General features: G+C 33.4%; 3 protein-coding genes across 4 annotated transcripts; all 3 read right to left on the reverse strand.

Annotated features, from left to right (window-relative positions):
- Nucleotides 1-96: 96 nt before the first annotated feature.
- Nucleotides 97-5465, reverse strand: LOC107021152. Of its 2 annotated transcripts, none has more exons than XM_015221757.2 (4): nt 5092-5465; nt 3106-3343; nt 1951-2623; nt 97-1729 (listed from the first exon to the last, which is right to left on the reverse strand). In XM_015221757.2, exons 2-4 carry the CDS (start codon nt 3328-3330, stop codon nt 255-257), a joined length of 2373 nt encoding a protein of 790 aa, XP_015077243.1. In that variant the 5' UTR covers nt 3331-3343; nt 5092-5465; the 3' UTR covers nt 97-254. The 2 variants fall into 2 exon arrangements, with proteins under 2 accessions (XP_015077243.1, XP_015077244.1); XM_015221758.2 differs by having other exon boundaries at nt 5075-5465.
- Nucleotides 5466-15244: 9779 nt separating this feature from the next.
- Nucleotides 15245-16154, reverse strand: LOC107022856 (dCTP pyrophosphatase 1-like). The gene is made up of 2 exons (XM_015223435.2): nt 15905-16154; nt 15245-15596 (listed from the first exon to the last, which is right to left on the reverse strand). The coding sequence occupies exons 1-2, from the start codon at nt 16052-16054 to the stop codon at nt 15369-15371; spliced, it is 378 nt and encodes a 125-aa protein (XP_015078921.1). The 5' UTR covers nt 16055-16154; the 3' UTR covers nt 15245-15368.
- Nucleotides 16155-18724: 2570 nt separating this feature from the next.
- On the reverse strand, nt 18725-22479 carry LOC107022828 (probable LRR receptor-like serine/threonine-protein kinase At1g74360). The gene is made up of 2 exons (XM_015223412.2): nt 22380-22479; nt 18725-22098 (listed from the first exon to the last, which is right to left on the reverse strand). The coding sequence occupies exons 1-2, from the start codon at nt 22444-22446 to the stop codon at nt 18866-18868; spliced, it is 3300 nt and encodes a 1099-aa protein (XP_015078898.1). The 5' UTR covers nt 22447-22479; the 3' UTR covers nt 18725-18865.
- Between the last annotated feature and the right edge of the window lie 493 nt (nt 22480-22972).

Consider the following 22972-nt stretch of genomic DNA (forward strand, 5'->3'; position numbering starts at 1 on the left):
AGGGTTTGTTGTGAAACTCAGAAAAAAGAAAAAGTTGTTCATTCCAAACTAATGTTAAGTAAGTTGGAACAAAAGGGTGGTTGTCAATGCCATTGGTAACTTGAATATGGACACTTCCATTGGAGTAACTTAAGTATTCTATATGCTTCTCGGTTAAATATATGTACATAATATCTTCAACAGTACTAGAAAAAAGAGAAGAAAAGCCTAGCCGTCAACTTCCTGTACTATAAATACATTAGTTTAAAAATTACTCAAGCAGCTAAGAAAAGAGGAGACACACAAGACTTAGCTCTCCGAGTACTTTGCCTCTTTTTTGTCATCCCCCAGCCTTTCAAAAATCTGCCTGTGATCCCATGTTTGTTGTCCAAAGTATGCTGCAGTAGGAGTGAGCACATTGTTCTCTCTCCATCACTGGACCGTCTCCTGCCTCTGGAACTCGTCCTACTCGGAGTTTTTTTCCATGCACCAGATTTTGAAGCAACATTTGTTTCATCTGTTTGAAGGTTCTTCTGCTCCTTTGTCCTTCTTGCTTGACCCCTCCTTGTCTGATTACACACAATACCTTTTTCCTTCTTTTTTGCAACCTTCAAATAGCTACGACTATTATCAATGTGCCCCTTTCTCAGATTAGGCTTCATCCGACTTGAAGCAGTCCTTTCTGAACGAAGTACATCGCGCTTAAAATGGACTTCCATGGATTCTTCAACTTCATTCTCTTGAATACTTTCCAAAGAAGTAGCAACTTCAGCAAGCTTACGAAGACAGTTGCTGGAGGATTCAGATGGTTCACCAATGGCATTCTTTGAGAACCTGTGGACCACAGATGATGAAATATAAACAAGTGTATCAGCTGCAACAGTGTCAGGTTCCTTGATTGGATCATCATGGCCTCCTCTTGACAAATCGATTGATGTTCTGATACTAATGTCCTGAGAATCTCCTCTGGGTGGAGAGCACTCCTTATTTTCTGGGCTAACAGGACCTTTTAAATCTCTTTCTGCAGTAGACTTTGTTGCTTCACTTGGACTAGATGACAAAAGGTCTTCTTTGATGCAAGAGTTTAAGTTGATGCAAATATTAGCTGTTGAAAGCTTGCTATCAATTGTAGAACCTACAAGGTGATTATCCCTGGTGCATTTTCCATATTCAGCTGTAGAATTAGGAACCATGTTACTGTCAGGAACCTCGGAGTTTTTCTGTATCTCTACATTTCTGCCTTCAGGAAAATTAAGTTGGGAAATGTCGACGGAGGGTGCAGACTGGCAGTCAGACAAGCCGGTAGAAGGTGTCAAATTCAAGTCCATGCTGTTCCCAGAACTTGTGTAGTCTGAAAACTTGTTCTCTTTTACAGCAGCACTGTGCTCACCTGTACTATCACTTGCATCATGCTGCATAAAGCAAGAAGTCAAACTTCCAGAGGTTGGAGTGGACACAGGACCTAGGTCCACATTTAACTTCGTTGCAGTGAGACTAGAATTCCTAACAGAGGACTCAGTACTCTTGCTGAATGATGCATCACTATTAAAGCATGAAAGTGCTTGTACTGCAACAGGAATCTGCTTAAATTCTCTCCAAGAAGAAATCGCCAGTGATTTGTCAGTTGTGGTTTCAGCATAAATCTTGTCTACATTTTCTAAGGGCAACGATGTTGGTTGATTACATGGAATAAGTGCTCTCCCAACAGAAGAAACTTCATCAAACGACTTCAAGTTGCTTTCATCTCTCCCTGAAAGTGCATATAGTAAAAATTGTGAAACTTAATGCTATAAATAGCTTTTAGATGGAAAGGATGTAATCCTAAGAAGAAGCCAGTCATTAGGAAAAACTAATAACTGATGCAACATAGGAAATAAAATCAGGTACTCTGCAAGACAATAAAAGAAAAAGAGCATGATGGCATCTTCAAAATTATGATCAGAATCTTTTCTCAAGGGAAATTCAGGATACCTTCTTTATTCAGAGTTGAGAATTCTGCACGTGCCATACCGGATAAATCCAGATCTCTGTCCCTGATTTCCTCGTGAATGTTATTCGATTCAAATGCCAAATTTGGACACTCTGACTCAAAAGGCTGTACAGGTTCATTCAGGTCAAACAAAAGAAAGGTACCCCTACTACTTGAAGGAGAACTGGAAGAGTTTCCAGAGGCAACAAGGTTGACTTTCGAAGAACATTGAGGTTGAAGTTCTGAGATTAAAATATTTGTCTTTTTAGCAGGATTTTCTTCCTCAAATTGCTCCCTGCGTTCATTATTAATGGCTTCTGCTGGAAGTTCAAGGTCCAAGATTCTCTTCCTTGACGTGTCGTTCTTCAATGATGATGGCTTGCATTCGTTTAAAATGTTCTGACCTGAAAGACAGTCACCTCCTGGTTGCACCGTCTTATCAGCACCAGAATTAAAGGGATCTTGAAACATTTCTTTACTTGGTGCATATGGTTCAATGCTCGTGAGATTAACTGAGCGCCTAAAGGTTTTCTCAGAAATGTCAGACCTAAACAGAGACACAGAAGTATTTGCCTTTGATGCTTGCAAGTGCATATGATCTTCTACTAGTTCTCTCTTTTTCATCTCATCCATTAATTCCCTTTGTCTTCCATATAAGCGATGCAGCTCACTGACCTGAAAGAAAACACAATTCAAACTTCTGCTCCATCATGATCAATTAAGTGAATCACCAAGTGATGAAGCACTCCCAAGGTCACCATTGCTCGAGACCAAAACCAATCAAATACACTACAGTCTTCAAAAGAAAGGATGAAATGGAATGGAGAAAGAAAAAGAAAACAGAATGCACAAGAGAGAATATATAGGTAGAAATGCCAAATCTAGTAATATTTATGAAAGGTTTACTGTAATCCACACGAAAGAGCAAGTTATAAGTTAATAAATCAGGATAGTTAATTTCAGAAACATGAAAGGATATATAAGTGCAATTCATTTACATGAAACAAACTGAAGGACTTGGTTGAATATTGCGTCAAGATGGCAATAATCTGTTTCAAAGGCTAACCAAAGTAAAGACCACGCTGAAAAGGAAGCTCGGCCTACAGGGAGAGGAAGTCGACGACGAGAATTTTGAATCATTAGAAAATAGTATATACCTGATATCTAAATGTCGCATCATGTTTGAGCATTGTCTGTCTCAATATTTCCTTTTCATTAACTAAATCCTGGCTCTCGTCCATAAGCGGAGGAAATGCAAGATGGAAGCCTCTACTACTGTTGCAGGCGATATCACTGTGGGGTATTGACTGTGAATTACCCGTAAGGCTGACAACATTATCTGTTGGGTTGTAATGTCCTGGAAGATAGTTAGTCCGCCGCATAATCACCTCCTCCCTGGGACAGAACACGACAAAGAGTTAGAATGTGCTGCTCTTTGTCCCCTGCCTATGACCCAATATAACATAGAATGTGGACATGCATATAAAACTGGATTATTCCTCAACTTCAATATCTTACAGTAAAATTTCCATCAGGCAATGCCCTTACTTTTTCAAGGAACGGGAAGACTAAAAGAAGATACTGTGATATTGTCCACTTTAGATAAACTGCACACGATTTTTCTTAAAAGGCCTCACACAAGGAACGAGAAGACTTTGTACTACCAACAGCTAATAATTAACAGAATTCATTAGCATTTTCAAAATTTTGTTTGATTCATAAAGCTATCTCATTAACTCCTTTGTCGTGATGAGAACGACTATGAATTAGGTAGATTAGTCATATGAAACTGGATTATTCCTCAACTTCAATATCTTACAGTAAAATTTCCATCAGGCAATGCCCTTACTATTTCAAGGAACGGGAAGACTAAAAGAAGATGCTGTGATAGTGTCCACTTAAGGTAAACTGCGCACGATTTTTCTCAAAAGGCCTCACACAAGGAACAGGAAGACTAATTTACCTAATTCAGAGTCATTTGCATCACGACAAAGGAGTTAAATGAGATAGTTCTACGAAACAAGCAAAATTTTAAAAATACTAACAAAGTCGGTTGATTATTAGCTGTTGGCAGTACAAAGTCACACATTCACTCATCCAACAACCAATAAGAGGAAGAAGAACTTCTTTGGGGTCACAGTCAACACAAGGTGAACCAATCTGACTTTTGAGTTAGATTTCAAAACTCAGAAACAAACACCGTCACCAGTCATACAGATACATAAATGGAACTGCAAAATTGTCCACTTCAGGTTAACTGCGCACGATTTTTCTCAAAAGGCCTCACATAAGGAACAGGAAGACCAATCTACCTAATTCAGAGTTGTTCGCATTTATGATAAAGGAGCTAATGAGATATCTCTACGAAACTAACAAAATTTTGAAAATGCTAACGAATTCGGTTAATTATTAGCCGTTGGCAATACAAAGTCACACATCCACTCATCCAACAACCAATTAGAGGAAGAAGAACTTCTTTGGGGTCACAATCAACACAAGCTGAACCAGTCTGAATTTTGAGTTAGATTTCAAAAGCTCAGAAACGAACATACATCACCAGTCATACAGATAAAGAAATGGAAAATCAAAGCACTTAAAGCAAAAGATTCTGAAGAAAACCACTAAAGGTAAAAAGATCACAATGCACAGATCCAACAGAAAGAATCAACAGTCACACAAAGAGCACAGATAAAAAAACACCCAAAAATAGAGAAGAGCAGAAAGATGAAACAACACCAACATACCAACACAGCAAAAATACACAAACAAAGATGCAATTAACAGCTTGAAAAAGAAAAAAGAACAGCAAGAGAAATCCACCAAGATTATCATCAAAGGTCAGAATTTCAAGAAATTACCAAAGACTCAAGTTTTTAAAATGCAACCGCTTGGGGAAAAAAACAAACACCAGCAAGAGAAATCCACCAGGATTATCATCAAAGATAAGAATTTCAAGAAATTAGCAAAGACCCAAGTTTTTAAAATGTAACCGCTTAGGAAAAAAAAAACAAGCAAGAGAAATCGACCAAGATTATCATCAAAGTGCATACTTCCAAGAAACTACCAGACACCCAAGTCTTTAAAATGCATCAGGTTGGGATAAAAACAAACCCCAACAAGATATACCTCTCATTCAAGATTACCTCAAGCTCTAGCTCCTTGCTAGCATGAAAGGAATCTAAAAGAACCCCATCAGAGTAGAAGAAACTCAGAGAGGAAGTAGAACTTTACAGAAAAGGGTGTGGAGAAAAAGATGCTTATTAGATGGTACAATGTCATGGGGAAAATGCGGAAAGAATGGAGCTTTTCGGATCTGCTGGGGCCACTCTGTATGTACAAAGGAAGATGGAAAAAGAGAGAAAAGAATAATTAGTACTCTTGTAACTGACATGGGAAGAGAGAGGCATGGAATTTGTCAAGACATTGGATCTATCTTCTCCAATTATATCTATTCTTGGATTTTTCTTGGTGATCAAGTGTATGAAAAAATGGATCAACTTTTTAGATTCTCACCCCTATCCTTGTCCTCTCTCCCTTCACCAATATCATAATTATATATATTCCGAGTGAAATACATCTTAAATTCTCTTCTCTAAGTTTTTTTATGCTTCTATATAGAGTTACTTGTTATCTTATGTGGCAGATTGATACTGTATCTAAATTTAATTAGTCAAACAAAAGATGTTTTTAGCATTGTTAATAGTTAGAAAGCAAATTGATAACTTAGCTCAAAATTCTCTTCTCTCAATTTTTTTATCCTTCTATAAGAGTTTGAGATCACTTGTTATCTATCTCATGTGACAGATTGATATTATATTTAAATTTAATTAGTCAAACAAAAGATGTTATTAATTGTTAATAGTTGGAAAGCAAATTAATAATTTAGCTCAAAGTTTAAAAATATTTTCAATACTTATCTCCTATTTTACTTGTTAGTAGTGTTAATTTGAAAAATATTTAAAAATACAAGATATTACTTTTTAAAGATGATAAAAAAAAATCTATTGTATGAAAGAAACAAATATTTATTTCTTATATGGGGTGTCATAATGATTGATTGATTTTCTTGTTAATTTAATTTTCCCTAAACATAATTTTTTATTCAAGATTCGAAAACTTAATCATCGACAAGAAAGTAGTTGTGAATAGAAGGATTTAATGTTGGTTTATCTCAAAATTTTAAATGACTAACATAGTACAATATACTATTACATATTCAAAATTGAAAAGGAGAGAGAGTGAAATGTTAATTTGTATGCAACCATATATATAAACTACCTTATAAATCCCCAATATGGATAGTCAATTTGGCTTCATTACGTTATGATATTTTATTCATGTACATTATCATTAAAATCAAGGAAAGAAAAAATAATTACGGGAATGTTGGTGTTGGTGTTGGTGGTGTTAATGGCAAAGTGCAAGACATAACGAGTTAGGATTGACATGATAAAGAAATAATTATTAAATTTCAGCAAAGAAATTAAAATACTCATTCATTTTAATTTGTTTGTCTTATTTTGATTTGTACACGTAATTTATTAAAATAAAGAAACTTTTAAATATTGTAATCTTAAATTAGATATGTCAATGTATCAAAGTTTTCATTAATTTTGTAATTTAAAACATGTTATGTGGAAAGTTTAAATTAATCATGATCAAAAAGGAAAAAAAGATTTATTTTATAAATGGATTAAAAGGAAAAATATGACAACCAAATTTAAAGTCGAGCAAATAATAAATCAGTAAGTATATTATTGAAATATAATGTGATTATTTTAACATGTGGATTAGTTAGTTATACACGCGGCTAGTTAGTTACTATCATGACTGATTCGTTAGTCGTTAGTCGTTAGTTCGTTAGGATACGTTAGTTATCTACGTGGCTAGTTAGTTACTAACATGGCTGATCGGTTGGTCGTTAATTAGTTTGTCAGGATACGGTTAATGAACAGTTTAGCGGATCAAATATTTTGTATCAATTACACACCTCCATAAATAGAGGAGATGACGTACGGACAAAACGACAAGCGAAGATATTTACAATACACAAATTTTATTTTTTACTTTGTTCTTAACTGATTTTCTTTGTTTCGAACTTGCTTCGTAACTCACTTCTGACATAGTATCAGAGCCAATGACATTGGATGTATTAGAATTTCATTTAGTTTATTTTTATGTACACTTCAAATTGTTAAGATTCGATACATGACGACAAAGAAGATTGATTATAGTCATCCTTGTTTCAGAGGTCCCTAAGATACTTCAAATTCTGTGATAATTCCTATCAAACTTATCGGATTTGATAATTACGAGATTTCACGATTTGAGCCTACACCCTAAACGTGACTGACACTCGAGTATCATTATTGGCCCCCTAATGAACTCTTATCATGTCTAACTATAAGCGGAAGACTAATTAATGCATACACAAGCATCAAACTGAAAGAAATGTTAAATTAATAGTATAATAAATTTCAAAACTTTCTGAATATACAAAGTATGAAACATAAGTTTTAAATAAACATATGAAACAGAAAGACTCCAAAACTATCTATCTATAAAGCTCCTAATATATATAGACGAGTGTCAGGACAAGATCCATGACTACTCAAAATGCTACTAATACGAACAACTCATAAAACTAGAGTCACCCGAAAGCAAGGAGACCTCACTCGAAAGCTGATGAATGAATGAAGTGATCATAACAGACTCTTGTTGAGGATCCTAAAAGCATGTATTTATATCGTTTGATGATACAAGTCGAATAACATCAGTACATTGAAATGTACGAATATGTAATATAGCTGAATAACAAAAAACCTGGATGAAAGGACTGTAATAGATATAGATACATACTCAATTGAATGTAAAGAAATAAAAAATGAAATCATTAAAACTTTACAAAAAGACTTACTCGTCTTTGAACTTAACGTATTAAGTGATATAATAAAAGTACACATTTAACTCTATCTGAGAGATTCTCTAACCGTCAACCATCATTATGAGTTTCGTGACGATACATCGTCTCGCTTATGCTGTCAGAACTATTCTATACTTTGCCGGGGTATAAAACACCTTAGCTAAGTGGATCCACTAAGCTCTACCCAAAGGCACTAAGGATTCATCTAAAAAGTATGATCGTTTAGTCATGTTGGCATACGTGGTTTATGAGGATTTTGAGTTGTCTGAACTCATTCCTATATTGATGCTCAATACTACTCTCAATAATATATATATATATATATACCCATGCTCAAATGTATAAAACATAATCTTTCTCCAGTTTACGATAATTGTTCAAACTATCCTCTTAAAAGAGATAACTGCTCTGTAATATTTATGAACTCACAAACTCGTTTAAAATTAAAGTTTCTCTTTAATTTCTCAAAAATAATACTGTCATTCTTCATGTAAAAATAAAATATTCAAAAAATACTTAGTCCCCTTAATACTTTTGCTCAAATCTTGATTAAAACTCTTTCTCAAATTTTTCTTTACTTTCTCATATGAATGGAAATAGGGCGGGTTGGGATGGGGTTAGGGCGGGGCAAGTATCAACCCGCTAAGATTTAAATCGGCTCTACCCCGCCCCATTTAGAATTTTTATAATGTTGTAACCTGCCTGCCCCATCCTGTCTCGCCTTGCCCCATTTAATTTTTAATTTGCATTTTTTATATGTTATATAATTCTTTATACTTGTTCTTAATGACAAAGGAGAATAATTGTCAATATGAAAAAATCATCAAAGAAAAATTTATCATTAAATTATTCTACTATTTAAACTGTCCAAAGCACACTTATATATTCCCATTAAGCTTAATCACAAGAATTAGTCAATAAAATATGAAAATGAAAGAGGAGAACAAAAAATAAATGTCACCAATTAATAATTTTAAATTTTCCTATTTTGCTTTTGGGATCAGCCAAAGCTCAGCTGAAATAATAGGCCTATAAACCCATCCCTGCCTTTTTAAAGTTCTACAGATATTAGCTTTGACCCGCCCCATCCTACCCTGCTCCATATAAGTAGTGTCCTATCTTGCCCTGTTAAACCCTTGCCCTGCCCCGCCCCGCCCTATCTTTGCTCTGCCCCATTATCATCCCTACTTTCTCAAAAACTCAGTTTTAAATAAAATATTGATTTTAAAAGATTCTCAAAATTTATAACTCGGAAGATTTCAAAATATAGACTTGAATGAATTAACTCAACGATCTCAATAACAATATAGAAAATTTAATACTCAGAACTCAACAATGTTATTCATTTCAAGAATACTCAATCGGTAGGTTTCATGCTGAAATATAGACATGAACGAATCAACTCAAGAATCTTAACACATAACATATATCAATTCAATAATTAGGAATTGAATTTCAAAAAATCAACTCATCAAGAATACTCAAATCTAGGAATAGAATCCTAGATTACTTTTTTATTGATTTGAAAGTAGATGATGGACGTGACGACGAACTAGTCCAACACTATGATAGCCTTACATACCAGAAAGAACAAGGTTCTTGAAGAATCTTGAATAAGAACTTGATTAGAAGTCTGAAAACACTAGCTTGAAAGAGAACAATCAAGAAAACCTTTCTTGAGATTCCTGAATTAGTTTCTTGAAAACTTTATGCTTAAGAATTATGATTTTCATTAATATTGATTCATAATTTGTATGAAAAAAGTTGAGTTGGAAAGAATGAAACTCCTTGAAGAAAAATCTTGAAAAAGTCTGGTCTTGAATGAAAGTCTTCCACTTTGATTTTTTCTTAGGTTTGAGAGAGAAGAGAATGTTGGATCAAGAGATGAAAACTTGATTGGCTTGGGCCTTTTATTAGTCAATAAAATTCGTTTAGGTTTTATTTTTAGAGGTAAAAAGACAAAAATTACCTTTTTAATGTTTTTTCATCGGCTAATCCGTCACTGCACTGTAGCAGGTTACTAAAATGGTCATAACATTTTACTCAAACTCAAATTGTTGCAAAAATTGGTGGCGTTGGAAAGAAAATTCAAACACCTTTACTTTGATAGGTTATGAAACACGTAACTCTTAAAATTTTAAGAGATATAGTCGTTTAAAGTTGATCCCAGTAGAATCTTAAATCAGAACTTAATCGATATGCAAGCTTGTAATAAAATTTGTGATATGTTACCTAATTTATCTCCTGTTAATATATTTGAGTATCTTACTCCTAGATAGTCTATTTTCTTTACAAGATATTTCTATTGATCCATCCCTTGCTAGGAAACTATCTAGCAAATATTCTATTGTCAATCATCTTTCTTATAATGATATCACTTATACATATTATAGTTATCTGGAAAAAAAGTTCACTTAGTTAAATTTAAAAGTTTTAAACTCATAGTTGTTCAATCTATTTTTTCTCAATGTGTACATGATTATTTCTTATTCCCCTTTGAAAAGGCAGGAAGAAATTGTTATCTTTTTAGCTTATGTGATTATTTACTCATAACATGAAGCAATGCAAATATGATTGTTAAAACGAAACAAGTGCTACACAAGCAATTTAAATTAAACGATCTATAAGAATTTAAATTTTTATTGAGTAATAGAATTCGACAGAATAGTCTGGTGGACCCTCGTACTTGTATTGGTTTATATTATGGATTTTTCTACTTAACTTTTTGTCATTTGGACTCCTGAACTTAACCAAAATAAGATTTTTAAAGCCCTCTGATCATGTGTGTATCTCACTCTCCCTTACATAGATGACATGTCATATATATTAATGCCAAGTCATAATTTTCTTCATAATAATTTTTTAATTATTAGTAAAAATATTAAATAAAAGACAAATTTAAAAAAAATCTATTTTATCAAATAAAATAAAATTATTATTTTTGTACACCTTTACTCCACCTTCCCTAACCCACCATCATTGTCAAAACTCCACCATCTCCATATTCCCATTTTTTTCTTCTTCGATTTTTTCACAATCCAGCAATCTGATGAAGTCATGAAACTACTTCACTCCCCGCTAGTATCGTTTTAATTTATTATTGACATTTCTAATCCTCTCTATTTTCACTATTTCACCACCAAGCCGGCGTCGTAAAACCCATTAGAATCCAATTGTAAAACTCAATATAGCATTTCCAGTATTCCGACATGGATAGCAATACAAACTGGTCTGAACAAGGTAGAGGATCTTGTTGATGTCGGAGAAAAGATGGAGCCATTGCGTCGTCTCCATTTTTTATGGCGGCGTCCATTTTTGCCGGCGTCATCACCATTTTTACCGGCGAGATCAAAGTAACAACAACCTAAGTCATCTAACAACCACAATAACAACAACCAAGCCACCTAACAACCAGATCTAACCAAACTTTTCATAATCTAATGCTAACTACTATTTCACACCCCAAATTGCTTACAAATACAAGAATAATTTTGACACCAAAAGAGGTCAAGTTACTCATTAGAAATATCAACAACTCCACTAATTTCTGATTTTTCTTTGCTTATTATGTTCAAATTTTTTTGCCCAATTTCATTTTTTATTTTGGGTAACAAAAAAAAAACAAGAAAGAAGTTGAAAAGAAGCAAGGAAAGGCAGAAAGATAGAAATTCAGGTATAGGAGGGGAAAAAGAGGGAAAGTGATGATTAAAGAGGAAAAAAATAGGGATGGGTGGGGGAAAGAAGAAAGAAGTGAAAGAAAAATGAAGATAAATAACAATAGGGTGTGGATAAGAAAGAAAAATAGGTTGGGTCGGAATGGCTGGAAAAAAGGTAGTGTAGGAAAGAAGATGAAGGTAGTGTGGGGAAGGAGATGGAGGTAGTGTGGGGAAGAAGATGGAGTTTTTTTCCTTTTTAAATTTATTTTTTTATAATAATTTTAATAACTTAAAAATAAAAGTTGAAATTTCAAATATCATGTTCACTTGCCTTTACAGGCGTATGACTACACTCTCTTGCCAACTCATATGTATTAATACCACATAAGGATGACCAATGGTCAGCGGCGTTTAATATATTGTTTTATGTTGAGTATAAGGATCCAGATGATAAAAAACTAAGTAGAAGAGTCCATAATACAATCTGATACAAGTACGAGGGTCCACCAGACTATTCTGCTTTAGGATTTTAATATCAAAGTTTAGGGTCATTCTGAATTTAAAATCTAATTAATTTATCCAACATAGAATGACAATTGTGACAAATCAAAATTACCTTTTTTTTGTGTTTTTTTTTTGTATCCTAAGCTAGTAAAGTTAAGTCGAATTTAACCGTTACATGCCAAATATTTTTTAAATAAGATATTTATCCAAGTTTCAAGAGGAAACTTTGCTAGTTTAGATAATGGAGAAAAAAATTACTTTAACAAGTTTCACACACACTCATAAAGCAAGTTGTAGTCAAAAGTTCAAATTAATCAATTTCAACTTTGGGTGTATTTCAGAAAGGATAAACTACATAAATCTCATTAGTTTAGGTTTTAATTACTTAGATTCCCAATAGTTTTAAATATTATTTTCTCTACCATATTTCATACTTAGGATACATAAGTTTGAATTCTTGAGATACATGTATCTGCCGAATTTTAAAATTGAGATACGTATTTTATTTGTTTGAATTAATTGATTATAATCATTCCTTAATATAAGGCGGAAATCAATGAGTGTTTCTATTTTAATTAATTCCATTTTATTATTATTTGAAATAAGGAATTCATTAATATCATTTATAAAAGACAAAAACATGTATATCTTGGTCATGCAATTTGATTAATTTCATTTTATTACTCTTAAAATTATAAAAATCGTTAATGTGATGTATCTATTATCAATATATGATGTATCCAACAAACAAAACACTTAGATACGTATCATACAAGTAGATTCATATGTATCATAGAAGTATCTAATATTAATTTTGTGTATTTGTTATATGTGTCTAATATTAATTTCATGTATCTATTTATATAATAATATTCATTTCATGTATCTATTTATAGATCTAATTTTAATTTCATGTATCTATTTGTAGATCTAATTTTAATTTCATGTATCTATTATTAATTTGATGTATCAAGTATCAATTTCATACATTATATTCAAAAGCATGTGTCTCAGATACATAACAATATTCATACTATTTTCTGAATTTTGAGCTATTGAAATGGAGCAAACAATATATAAACCCTACAATGAATTGGCTAGAAAAAAATTTAAACCATCGAATCAAATTTATGATACGATTGAATACAAATATACAATAGAAAAAACTAAAGATAATCTTACTTTGTCACTTTAACTAATACTAATTATGTAGAGTTTGATATGGATTTAGCACATGAAAAAAAAACATGGTTAAGGAAGAAGGGATACGTGTGGGAGTGAGAATGAGATACAATATTTTTTGTGATAGGGAAAGGAAACATTTAATGAAGAAGAAGAAGAAAAAAAGGGGGTAATGGTAGGATATCTGATCTATTTTGGGATTGGAAAGGGAAACAACTGAAAAGAATAAAACTAAATTAATTTGAATTGATAGTGTCCAACTAATTGAGGAGATGTAATTTTAAGATAATTATTCATTATCATATTTAAAGAAATTGTGTATTTGATTTAATTTTTTATAAATACTGTATATTTTTTTAAAAGTGATATTCCATGTAATATTTTTAAAGAAGAAATAAATATGTATTTGTGATAGTTAAGTGTAGGTAGATATGTAGTTTTTCCATTCAGAAATGGTGCTTGTTGGGCTGGGTAAGAATATTTCGTTGGGCTTATGGATTGGGCTTGACGCTTTCAGGATCAGATATACAATCCTCATAATATGTGAAAATGTTTCATATATATATTTAGTGAGTTTTTTATACATAATTAGATAATGGAGAAGTATTGAGAACACTCTTAAACTTAACGCAACTTATTAATTTTATTTTTGAACTATTGATAGCCTTAAAAACATTCAATTACTTGATTAACTAAACCTGGATACACCCTCAATATAACACATGACATAACAAGTGATCTCAAACTATTGTAGGAGGAGTATCAGACTCTTAATAAAAAACTGAGAAAGTCGATAGAAGTGTTGAATACACTCCTAAATTTGGAGAGAATTTAGGGGTGTATTTCACGCATGCTGCAAGATCGAGGGTGTATTTAAGTTCAGCTAGTCAAGTGTAAGACTATCAATAGTTAAAGAATGAAACTAATAATGTATGTCGAGTTTAAAGACATTTTCAATACTTCTCTCCATAATTTCATGACTTTTTTTTATACTAAAATAAAATTTACAGAAAATAAAATTATTTTATTTTAATATAATAAAATCAACTCTGAAATAATTGACAATTGAAAAGTTAAGTACGATAACCAATTTCTTTCCCTTATCTTTTGGTGGTTGGCAAAGTGAACGTCTCTTTCTCTTTTTTTCTTTGGAAATAAGGTAGGGGCCTAATGCTTCAGGTTAGATTAGAAGTTATTTTTGGTAGTAATATTGAGTTTGTAATTGTCCAATTTTATAACAAGGTGATATTTCTCGAATGATTTGGTTTGACTCGGTAATGAAATATAAAGTATTAAGAGATTTTTAAATTTTGTGATTAAAAATTGAAGATATGTCAAATATATTAAAATGTATTTTTAAGGAGTTGTTTGGTGTGAGTTATAATGAATAATAGTCTCGGAATAAATGCATAACTATTTTATAATTTGTGTTTGGTTGGACTGTTGGAGTTATTAGATAACCCTTGAATTATTTATCCAATAGATGTGATAGGATAAGTTATTCCATCTATCCAGAATAATTATTTAGAAACAAATAATAATTAATCTCGATCTTAATCACATCAAATCTTTATCACATTACGTGAAAAGTTGAAATAAAAGAATTACTAAAAAAAGAAATTATCATTCTTTTTAAAATGAAGTTAAAAAAAAGGTTAAGTAAATCAAAATGGAGAGAGTATTGTGTTATCTTTTTATTTAGGTTCAAAATAATTGCATGTCTTACCAAATTAAGAATATACTGTAATCATCTTCTTCCCAATTTATCCCCATATATATATATGAGTAAAAATTCTTTATGTGACCAAGAAATTATATGGAATAGGTACAATTCTCGTCGTTTTAAATTATTTGTTCTATTTTAACTAAATATAAAGCTTGAAAATAATGATTTTTTAAAAAAAATTATGATGTTAAATTAAAGATATGTCAAATATATTTTAATCTTATAATCTTAAACTTGTTACAAAATTTAAAATTATCAGGAAAAAAAACAAACATATTTTTAAAACAAAAACAAACAAATTGAAATTGATCGCATGTCAATCAAAATTTTGATACATTATAATAAATAACTTGTCTTACTTTCGAGATGAGACATACCTATAGCTATATTTTAAGATAACAGTAGCTTAATATTGTGATAATTAATTAATTAAGTAGGTTTAGTAACAGGGTATTTTTGAGCATTTTTGACAATTTTAGTAAGTGCTGCTTGACCTAAATCAAGTCCACAAACATGAGCTAGCTGAACCAAATAGAGTAAAACATCAGAAAGTTCTTCCTCCAAATGTTCTTTATCATCTGATGTCCAGTTAGGTAAACCCCTTGCAACTTCACCTTTCCACTGAAATATCTCTGATAGTTCTCCCACTTCTCCAACCTGTTCAAATATTTTGGGTGTGCGAACAAAGTCACATTCTGTTTGGTCTAAAACAGACAATATCTTATATGTTCGGCCTAAAACGAATAATATCATACCACATGTTAGGAAAGAATATGCTTACATTGTTAAGTCACGTATATACTTGTGATCTTGTGATTTTATTTATGTCATGTGAAAATTTGAAATTAATGAATTGCAAAAAGACATTTTCTTGAAACAAACTAAAAATAAACCAACGACAGATAAAATTGATTAGTTATAATAAGATCGTACTCGTTCTGAACTATAAATGTGAGGTGGCTTACCAGAGCTAGGAGAAGGTTTCTAGGACTGTGATACTGATCCCAACCCCTAACTCTAGAAAATTCAACAAGTTTCTCTCTAAGTTCATGAAGAGAGACATCCTTCATCACTTTTCTACCATATTGATCATCATGAGAATTATTGTTCTCCATTTCTTCTCTCGGACTTACTTCTAAGTATTAATCTGTCTTCTTACCTCACTATTTATAGACAAACATCTATTGGTAATTTGGTATGTAGGGTTATAGAAAATGGAAATTGAAGCTGAGTTTGTTGCCATCATATGTTAAAACTACTATTTATTAGTTAGTGGAGGGGCCTTCTTTCTATACAGTCTTCACGTGAGGTATGTCAAACATGTTTCTATGTTCTTTGAATGACTTGATATCACTCACTCTCGAGACTTATCGATTTCGAACCAGGTTTAGTATTTAAATTTTATGAGTTTTGAAAATAATATTTTTATAAGCGATTATAAATTTAATACACATATTTAGTAAAAGATAATGATAAAAAATATAGGTTGTGATCACGGATAGTCGAGAGGTTAGACAGGGCCCGAGGCTAAACCACGAAGTGGCCCAAGAATAAGACAGCCCGATAATAGGTTTGCTTGGGATCCAGGTTGAGCAGAGATAAAAGGGTTATCACAGCGGTTTTGGGAGTTTATGCATATTCCGAAAGAAATTGATTATTCCACCCACCTCTTTCTAGAGTCTCATCCTCATTTTTATCTCTATCTTTAGTAACTTGTTATTTACGTATTTTTCCATTATAATTCTATCGTTGAAGTGTTGCCATCGTGATTTGGCTTTCAGTGATTACATATTAGTTGAGTATTTGTGTTGCGAATTTGGATTGGTTCGGTACAATATATTTGAACTATTTCCTCTGTTGCATTTATGTGGCATTATTCAAATGCGTTGAGGGTTGAATGGTTTAATTTTGACATAAGATTTATATATTTGAAAACTAATTAAAAAGTATTACATGAGTCATAATAGTTGATAATTCAAAAGATTTAAAAAGTATATTAAAAGTTGTGGTTAAGGATAGATTCGTTTAAATGTTGTGATTCGAAAGGTTCCACAAAAATTAAGACGATGAGAGTATTATTATTTTCTTTTTGCAAGTTTCATATTCTAAATATTAGTTATTTGAATTATCATAATTTATATATTAAAATACATATAATTAACTAGACCGTGATAATTCAGATAAATATGAAAAGAAAAATTATAATTAACTAACTAGGTTAAAGGTAACATGTGGTGATAACAAATCATAACAGTAAGTTAGCTCACTTATGTTTTAATTTTATATCTAAGTAGGGATAACAAAGTAATGGATCATGACATTAGGTTAGCTCACTTATGCTTTAATTTATATCTAAGCAGGATGACGAAGTGACGGACCATGACATTACGTCCTGCTCCAACTTCATTTTTTGCTGAGTACATATATTAATGGGAAAATTCCTTTTTCCACATCATACCTCTATCAAATATCACCTATACTTGCTTTTTCTTTGTGTTAGCCAACTTGGATTTAATCTCCTTCAACTAAAGGTGGTGAATTTAATTTGGTGATTTTCTTGTTTTTTGTGTTGTTTATGATGTTACATGTGTTTTTTTTTTTTAGTGGAATCTAGTAGACAAACACATAACTAACTCAAAGCATGAACCCCATATGCCCTACTTGAATCGTAAATTTAGGATTACGCGGCTTTGATATGGACAAAATATTATGTACTCAAATTAGATTCACATAAGGCATCGATTTAAGTTACATATATTGACGGTGCGATTTAAATACAAATCCTACTTATGAGATCATACAGTTTATGTTGTTACAAACTAAATGGAGAATGATGTTGCAGAAACCAGGCTTATTGTTGTGCAAGCATGTTTATCTTTCTTCTATAACACACTTGTCTCATATTTGTGGGTCAGAGGATCTTTATAGGATGAGATAAGATCTCAAGTTTAGCCTATAGGAGGCTAATTGTATTTTGTTTTTTGCTACTGTACACATATGTAATGAGGTTAATTCTTTTCAACAGAGTCATTATACTTTGAAAGAATGTGGAGTAGCTAAAGATAATGTTGTTAAACAAATGACTAAAACATACTAAAAAATGAAGCAAATTGGTAATGATATGTGACCTCTGGATTAATGGGGTACATGGTTACGTAGCCCAGAGACACTCTTAACATGGTAGCTAGGATCGATACTGGTAGTTTTCATCCAACCTCGCGATGTTTTCTTAAAAGGTCTCACACCATTAAGAGTTTCACTTTGTTAAGCAGATAGACAAGAATTTGTACTCTTCTATTAGCATTGTTTACTCATCAGAGAGTGACTTAAAATTTTGAGTATTTAACTTGAAATCAGTATGATGCTTGAGTGCATATCCACATTATTCCCACGGATGATGAAGCCAGCCTGATATGAAAATGAGTATTGTGGCGTTGACAATTGGTGGTGTGTTGATGTAGTGGAAGTATACTAAGATTTCTTCATGGCGTTGACGATTGATGGTGTGTTGATGTAGTGGAAGTATACTAAAATTTTCCATCTGATGTGGTCCAGAAGTTGAAATTTGGAGACACTTCTGTTTGTAGTTGCTATTGCACAGTCCCTGGTAGAGGACTCTTGTTTGAAATAGAGACGTTGAATTGCACCAGACAAATAATGTATCTGATAAGGGGAACAATTTTGCCATCTACTGTAGTGTAACTTTGTAGGTGGGTCAAATATTTGAGTGCTTCAATTTCATAGCAAAAATTGATATCCTTGAGAACATTTTGTGATCCAAACAAACAAAATTGACTTGCATTTTCCTAGACTAACAAATGTGAAAAAAGTAAAACTGTTTTACAAGAAGAATCTGCTAGGTATGTTACACATCTCGTAAAGAAACTATTGACATTTTTATCTCTTGGGTTCCAAGAAAGTCTCTATCATAATAATGGAGAAGTGCTACGACTTGATCCAAAGCTACGGCTGGATCCCTTTTGGCTGCTAGGAATACTAATCAACATATCTAATACCTGCTTCATGTTAGGCCGGTCATGAGGCGTCTCAGCTGTGCACCTTATCCCAATCCTAAGCAACTCATACATTTCCTCTGCTCCCTCTACTAGGCCAGGTACCAATAGAGCATCTGGTATAATGGCTCTGGTGAACCCTTTCCTTCCGTCTCCCATGACCCTTGTCGCCCATTCAACTAGACATTCTTCGCCCCCATCAATAGCATGCCTCCCAGTTGCTAGCTCCATTGCTAGCACCCCATAGCTGTAGACATCTCCTTTTGTAGTGGCCTGCATTATCTGCCCATATTCTGGTGCAACATAACCAATAGTCCCTGCCACCATTGTGCTAACATGAGTATGTTCAGAAATCATGACCCTAGCAAGGCCAAAATCGGTGACTTTTGCTCTTCCGTCCTTGTCAAGAAGCACGTTGCTAGCTTTGACATCTCTGTGGACAATGCAAGGGTAGCAATCATGGTGCAAGTAGACTAAAGCACGTGCTACATCGATTGCTGCTTGAATTCGGCATTTCCATGTAAACCTTGTGCGATCTGTAATGAAGTCCTCTAAGGTACCACCTTCCATGTACTCATAGACTAGAAGTTTCTCTGATCCATCAAGGCACCACCCATAGAGAGTTACAAGGTTGGGATGAGGCCAACCGGAGCCATTCCCACTGAGCGCCTCCATTTCAGCTCTGAACTCTCTTTCTCCTTCGATTCCCTCCCTCTGTAGCTTCTTCACTGCTACGTCCCTTCCATCAGGCAAGACTCCACGATAGACTATCCCGAATCCTCCCCTACCGATAATTCTATCATTCGAGAAGTTCCAGGTGGCCTTCAGTATATCAGAATGTGTGAAGCTTGTTCTGTCCAAACGAATAACCTTAACATCATCAGAACCCCGTGATGAGGATGCATTAGTACTTGACGGAGAATCATGTCTGCCCTCTGTATCCTCCAGTAAGATTCCGGGGGAACCCCTTGGCACTTTTATTAGGAGGCAGACAAGAAGGGACATGACTCCACAGACTAGGAAAGCTAGTACCAGAACCACAATTACCAAAAGTGCACCCACCTTTTTGGGTTTTGTGTGAGTGTCTTTCGTGTTTCGTTCTGTGTTGTTCATAGAGTTGTGCATGAAGGATGGAAGACGTAACAGTGGATTACCAAGAAATGATGACTTATCAAAAGTAAGCAGTTGCCCGGTTTCTGGTACAGCTCCATAGATGTATTGGTTGTAAGAGATGTTAAACTTGCTCAAATCATGCAAGTTACTGAAGCTATCTGGGAATGGACCAGAAAAATTGTTAAATGAAAGGTCAAGGTTTAGCAAGCACTTAAGATGGCCAATCTGCTTTGGGATTTCACCAGAAAATTTGTTCTGTGAAACATTAAGGACTACTAGGTGCAGTTGTCCAATCTCTGAAGGGAGCCTGCCAGAAAATTCATTTGCACCCAAATGCATCATACTCATTTTCTTCATGTTGCTAATCTCAGGAGGGATCTCACCAGACAATTTGTTATCACTAAGTTGAATATAGCCCGGTACCTGATTCTTTCGGACATTACTACCAGGTTCACAGAGTGGCATTAAACCATCTCCCATAAACAACTTATCCCCCAGGATTCTACAACTCTTCCCTGTCAATAGAGGATATATAAAGCTAAATGGAGGGTAGTCAGCTGGTATCCACCTCCTCATGGCAAAACAATCCCCTGGGCTAGCAGTGAGCTTCTCCTTTCCCCTATTCAACAAAAATGTTGGCATTGGATCTGCACTAATACTCGCTAATTGAGGAGGAATTGGACCAGTAAGTTGATTATTCGCGAGATTCAACCATAACAAGCTGCTGCAGTTCCCCAACTCTGATGGGATTTCACCACTCAATGAATTGTTTGCAAGCATCAACCACAATAGTGACCTTAGCTTCCCGAAACTTGGTGGTATAGAACCATTGATCCTATTAGAGGAAAGATCAACAGCCTGAAGTGCTGTAAGATCTCCATATTCTGAAGGTATATTGCCACTAAACTGGTTATGTGCAAGAATCAAAAACTCCAAACCTTTCATCTCAGAAATTTCAACTGGTAATGGACCAGAGAAGTGGTTATCACTTAAGTCCAACCGCGAAAGGTTCACCAAGTTTGGAATTCCTGATGAGACTATGCCTCCAGTATATGAGTTCCCGTGCAGCACGAGAAATCTTACCTGTGTCAGTTGCCCGAAAATTTCTTGTATTTCTCCTCCAAAGTTGTTTCTACTTAGGTCCAGAAATACCAATTTGTTTAGGCCTGATAGAGTGTCTGGAACATCACTTGAAAAGTTGTTACTTCCCAAGCAAAGTTCTTTAAGACTATGTACTGATCCAATCTCTCTAGGGATTGACCCTGAAAAGCTATTTCCCCACAAATTCAACTCTACTAATCGTTTACAATTCGCGATAGACGTAGGCAATTCACCAAAGAACCTATTTTCTGATAAGTCCAAACCTTGCAAAGAGCAGTTTTGAGTGAAAATCCAGGAAGGCAGAGAGCCACTTAAGTTGTTATGAGATGCTGAAAACATATTCAACATATCAAGCCCGAACGACAGATTCCCTGTCAAATAATTGTAGCTTAGATCAAGATACTTCAGTTTCTTGCAGTGAGAAAATTCAAATCCACTCTCACTAGTGAAATTGTTGTTAGAAATATTTGCAACAGCTAAGTTATCACAAATCTCAGGGATCGTTAGCCCGTGAATCCTGTTCATTGTCAAATCAAGAACTTCCAGCTTGTTCAGGCCTGTCAAGTTGAGCTCACCAACAATGATATTGTGTGACAAGTTCAAGAACTTCAGATTTCTACACCAGCCTAAGTCTGATGGAATGGACTCTGAAAATGTGTTCTTGGACAAGTCAAGAGAGTTCAATTCTGTCATGGCTGAGAAGTTATTAAACAACTTCCCAGCCAGATTACTTTCCGAGAGATCGATTCCAGTGACACGATTGATGGAAGTAGTGCATGATATTCCAGGCCATCTACAGGGTGACAAATCTGTAGGATTCCAATGGTTATATTTGAATCCTTTGTCAACAGGATTTTGTTCCTTAAGAAATGACTTCAAGTTCAGCAGCAACTGCTTGTCTGTCTCAATTGAGTCTCCACAAACAAGCCTACCTATATAATATTTTGCATAAACTAATCATGCTACAATAAATACAAGTCAAAATTCTCCCAAAAACAAAACAGAACAACATTTAATGCTTGGTGTTTGGAGTAACACAAACAAGACTGGTCTTATGATTTTGCTAAGTAATAAAAAAAAAATCAGTCTTGCTGCAATAAATGTTGTTTAAAAAATTGAATCTTTTTAATTATGTACAAAATGAGACTCTACTACTAAACTTGATCAAATTAAAGCTATCAAATATGAAATGAGGATATATATATATACATACCTGTTATGAGAATGAAGAAATTGAGTAATACAATGGGAAGAAAAACATGAGATTCCACTTCAGACATGATAATTAAAATCTTGTTTTCCTCCACTAGACAATTTATTTTTTTAATTCTCTGTATTTATTGTGAGGAATATCATATATTATTATAAGTGGGAAGCTTCTAACCTCAAAATTGAATTACCATTTTACCCTTATTTTACATCTAAAATAAATTAATATTAATATCTATTTAATTAATTAAATATTAAGTAAAAGTTATATATAANCACACGTTTCCAAGAACTAGTATTATTATAAGTGGGAAGCTTCTAACCTCAAAATTGAATTACCATTTTACCCTTATTTTACCTCTAAAATAAATTAATATTAATATCTATTTAATTAATTAAATATTAAGTAAAAGTTATATATAAATTTATACATCAAATAAGATCTTAATACATCATATATTCATGTACTAATTAAATGTAGATAATGAAGAGTCTAATAACCTTTCAACTTTAATTTGTAAGATAAGTAGGGGTAATGAAGAGTTTATCAAACATACTCGCACCACATTATATATATTCCTTGTTTTATTCAAGTTT

Source organism: Solanum pennellii, chromosome 6 (assembly GCF_001406875.1).
Source record: "Solanum pennellii chromosome 6, SPENNV200".
Taxonomy (NCBI): domain Eukaryota; kingdom Viridiplantae; phylum Streptophyta; class Magnoliopsida; order Solanales; family Solanaceae; genus Solanum; species Solanum pennellii.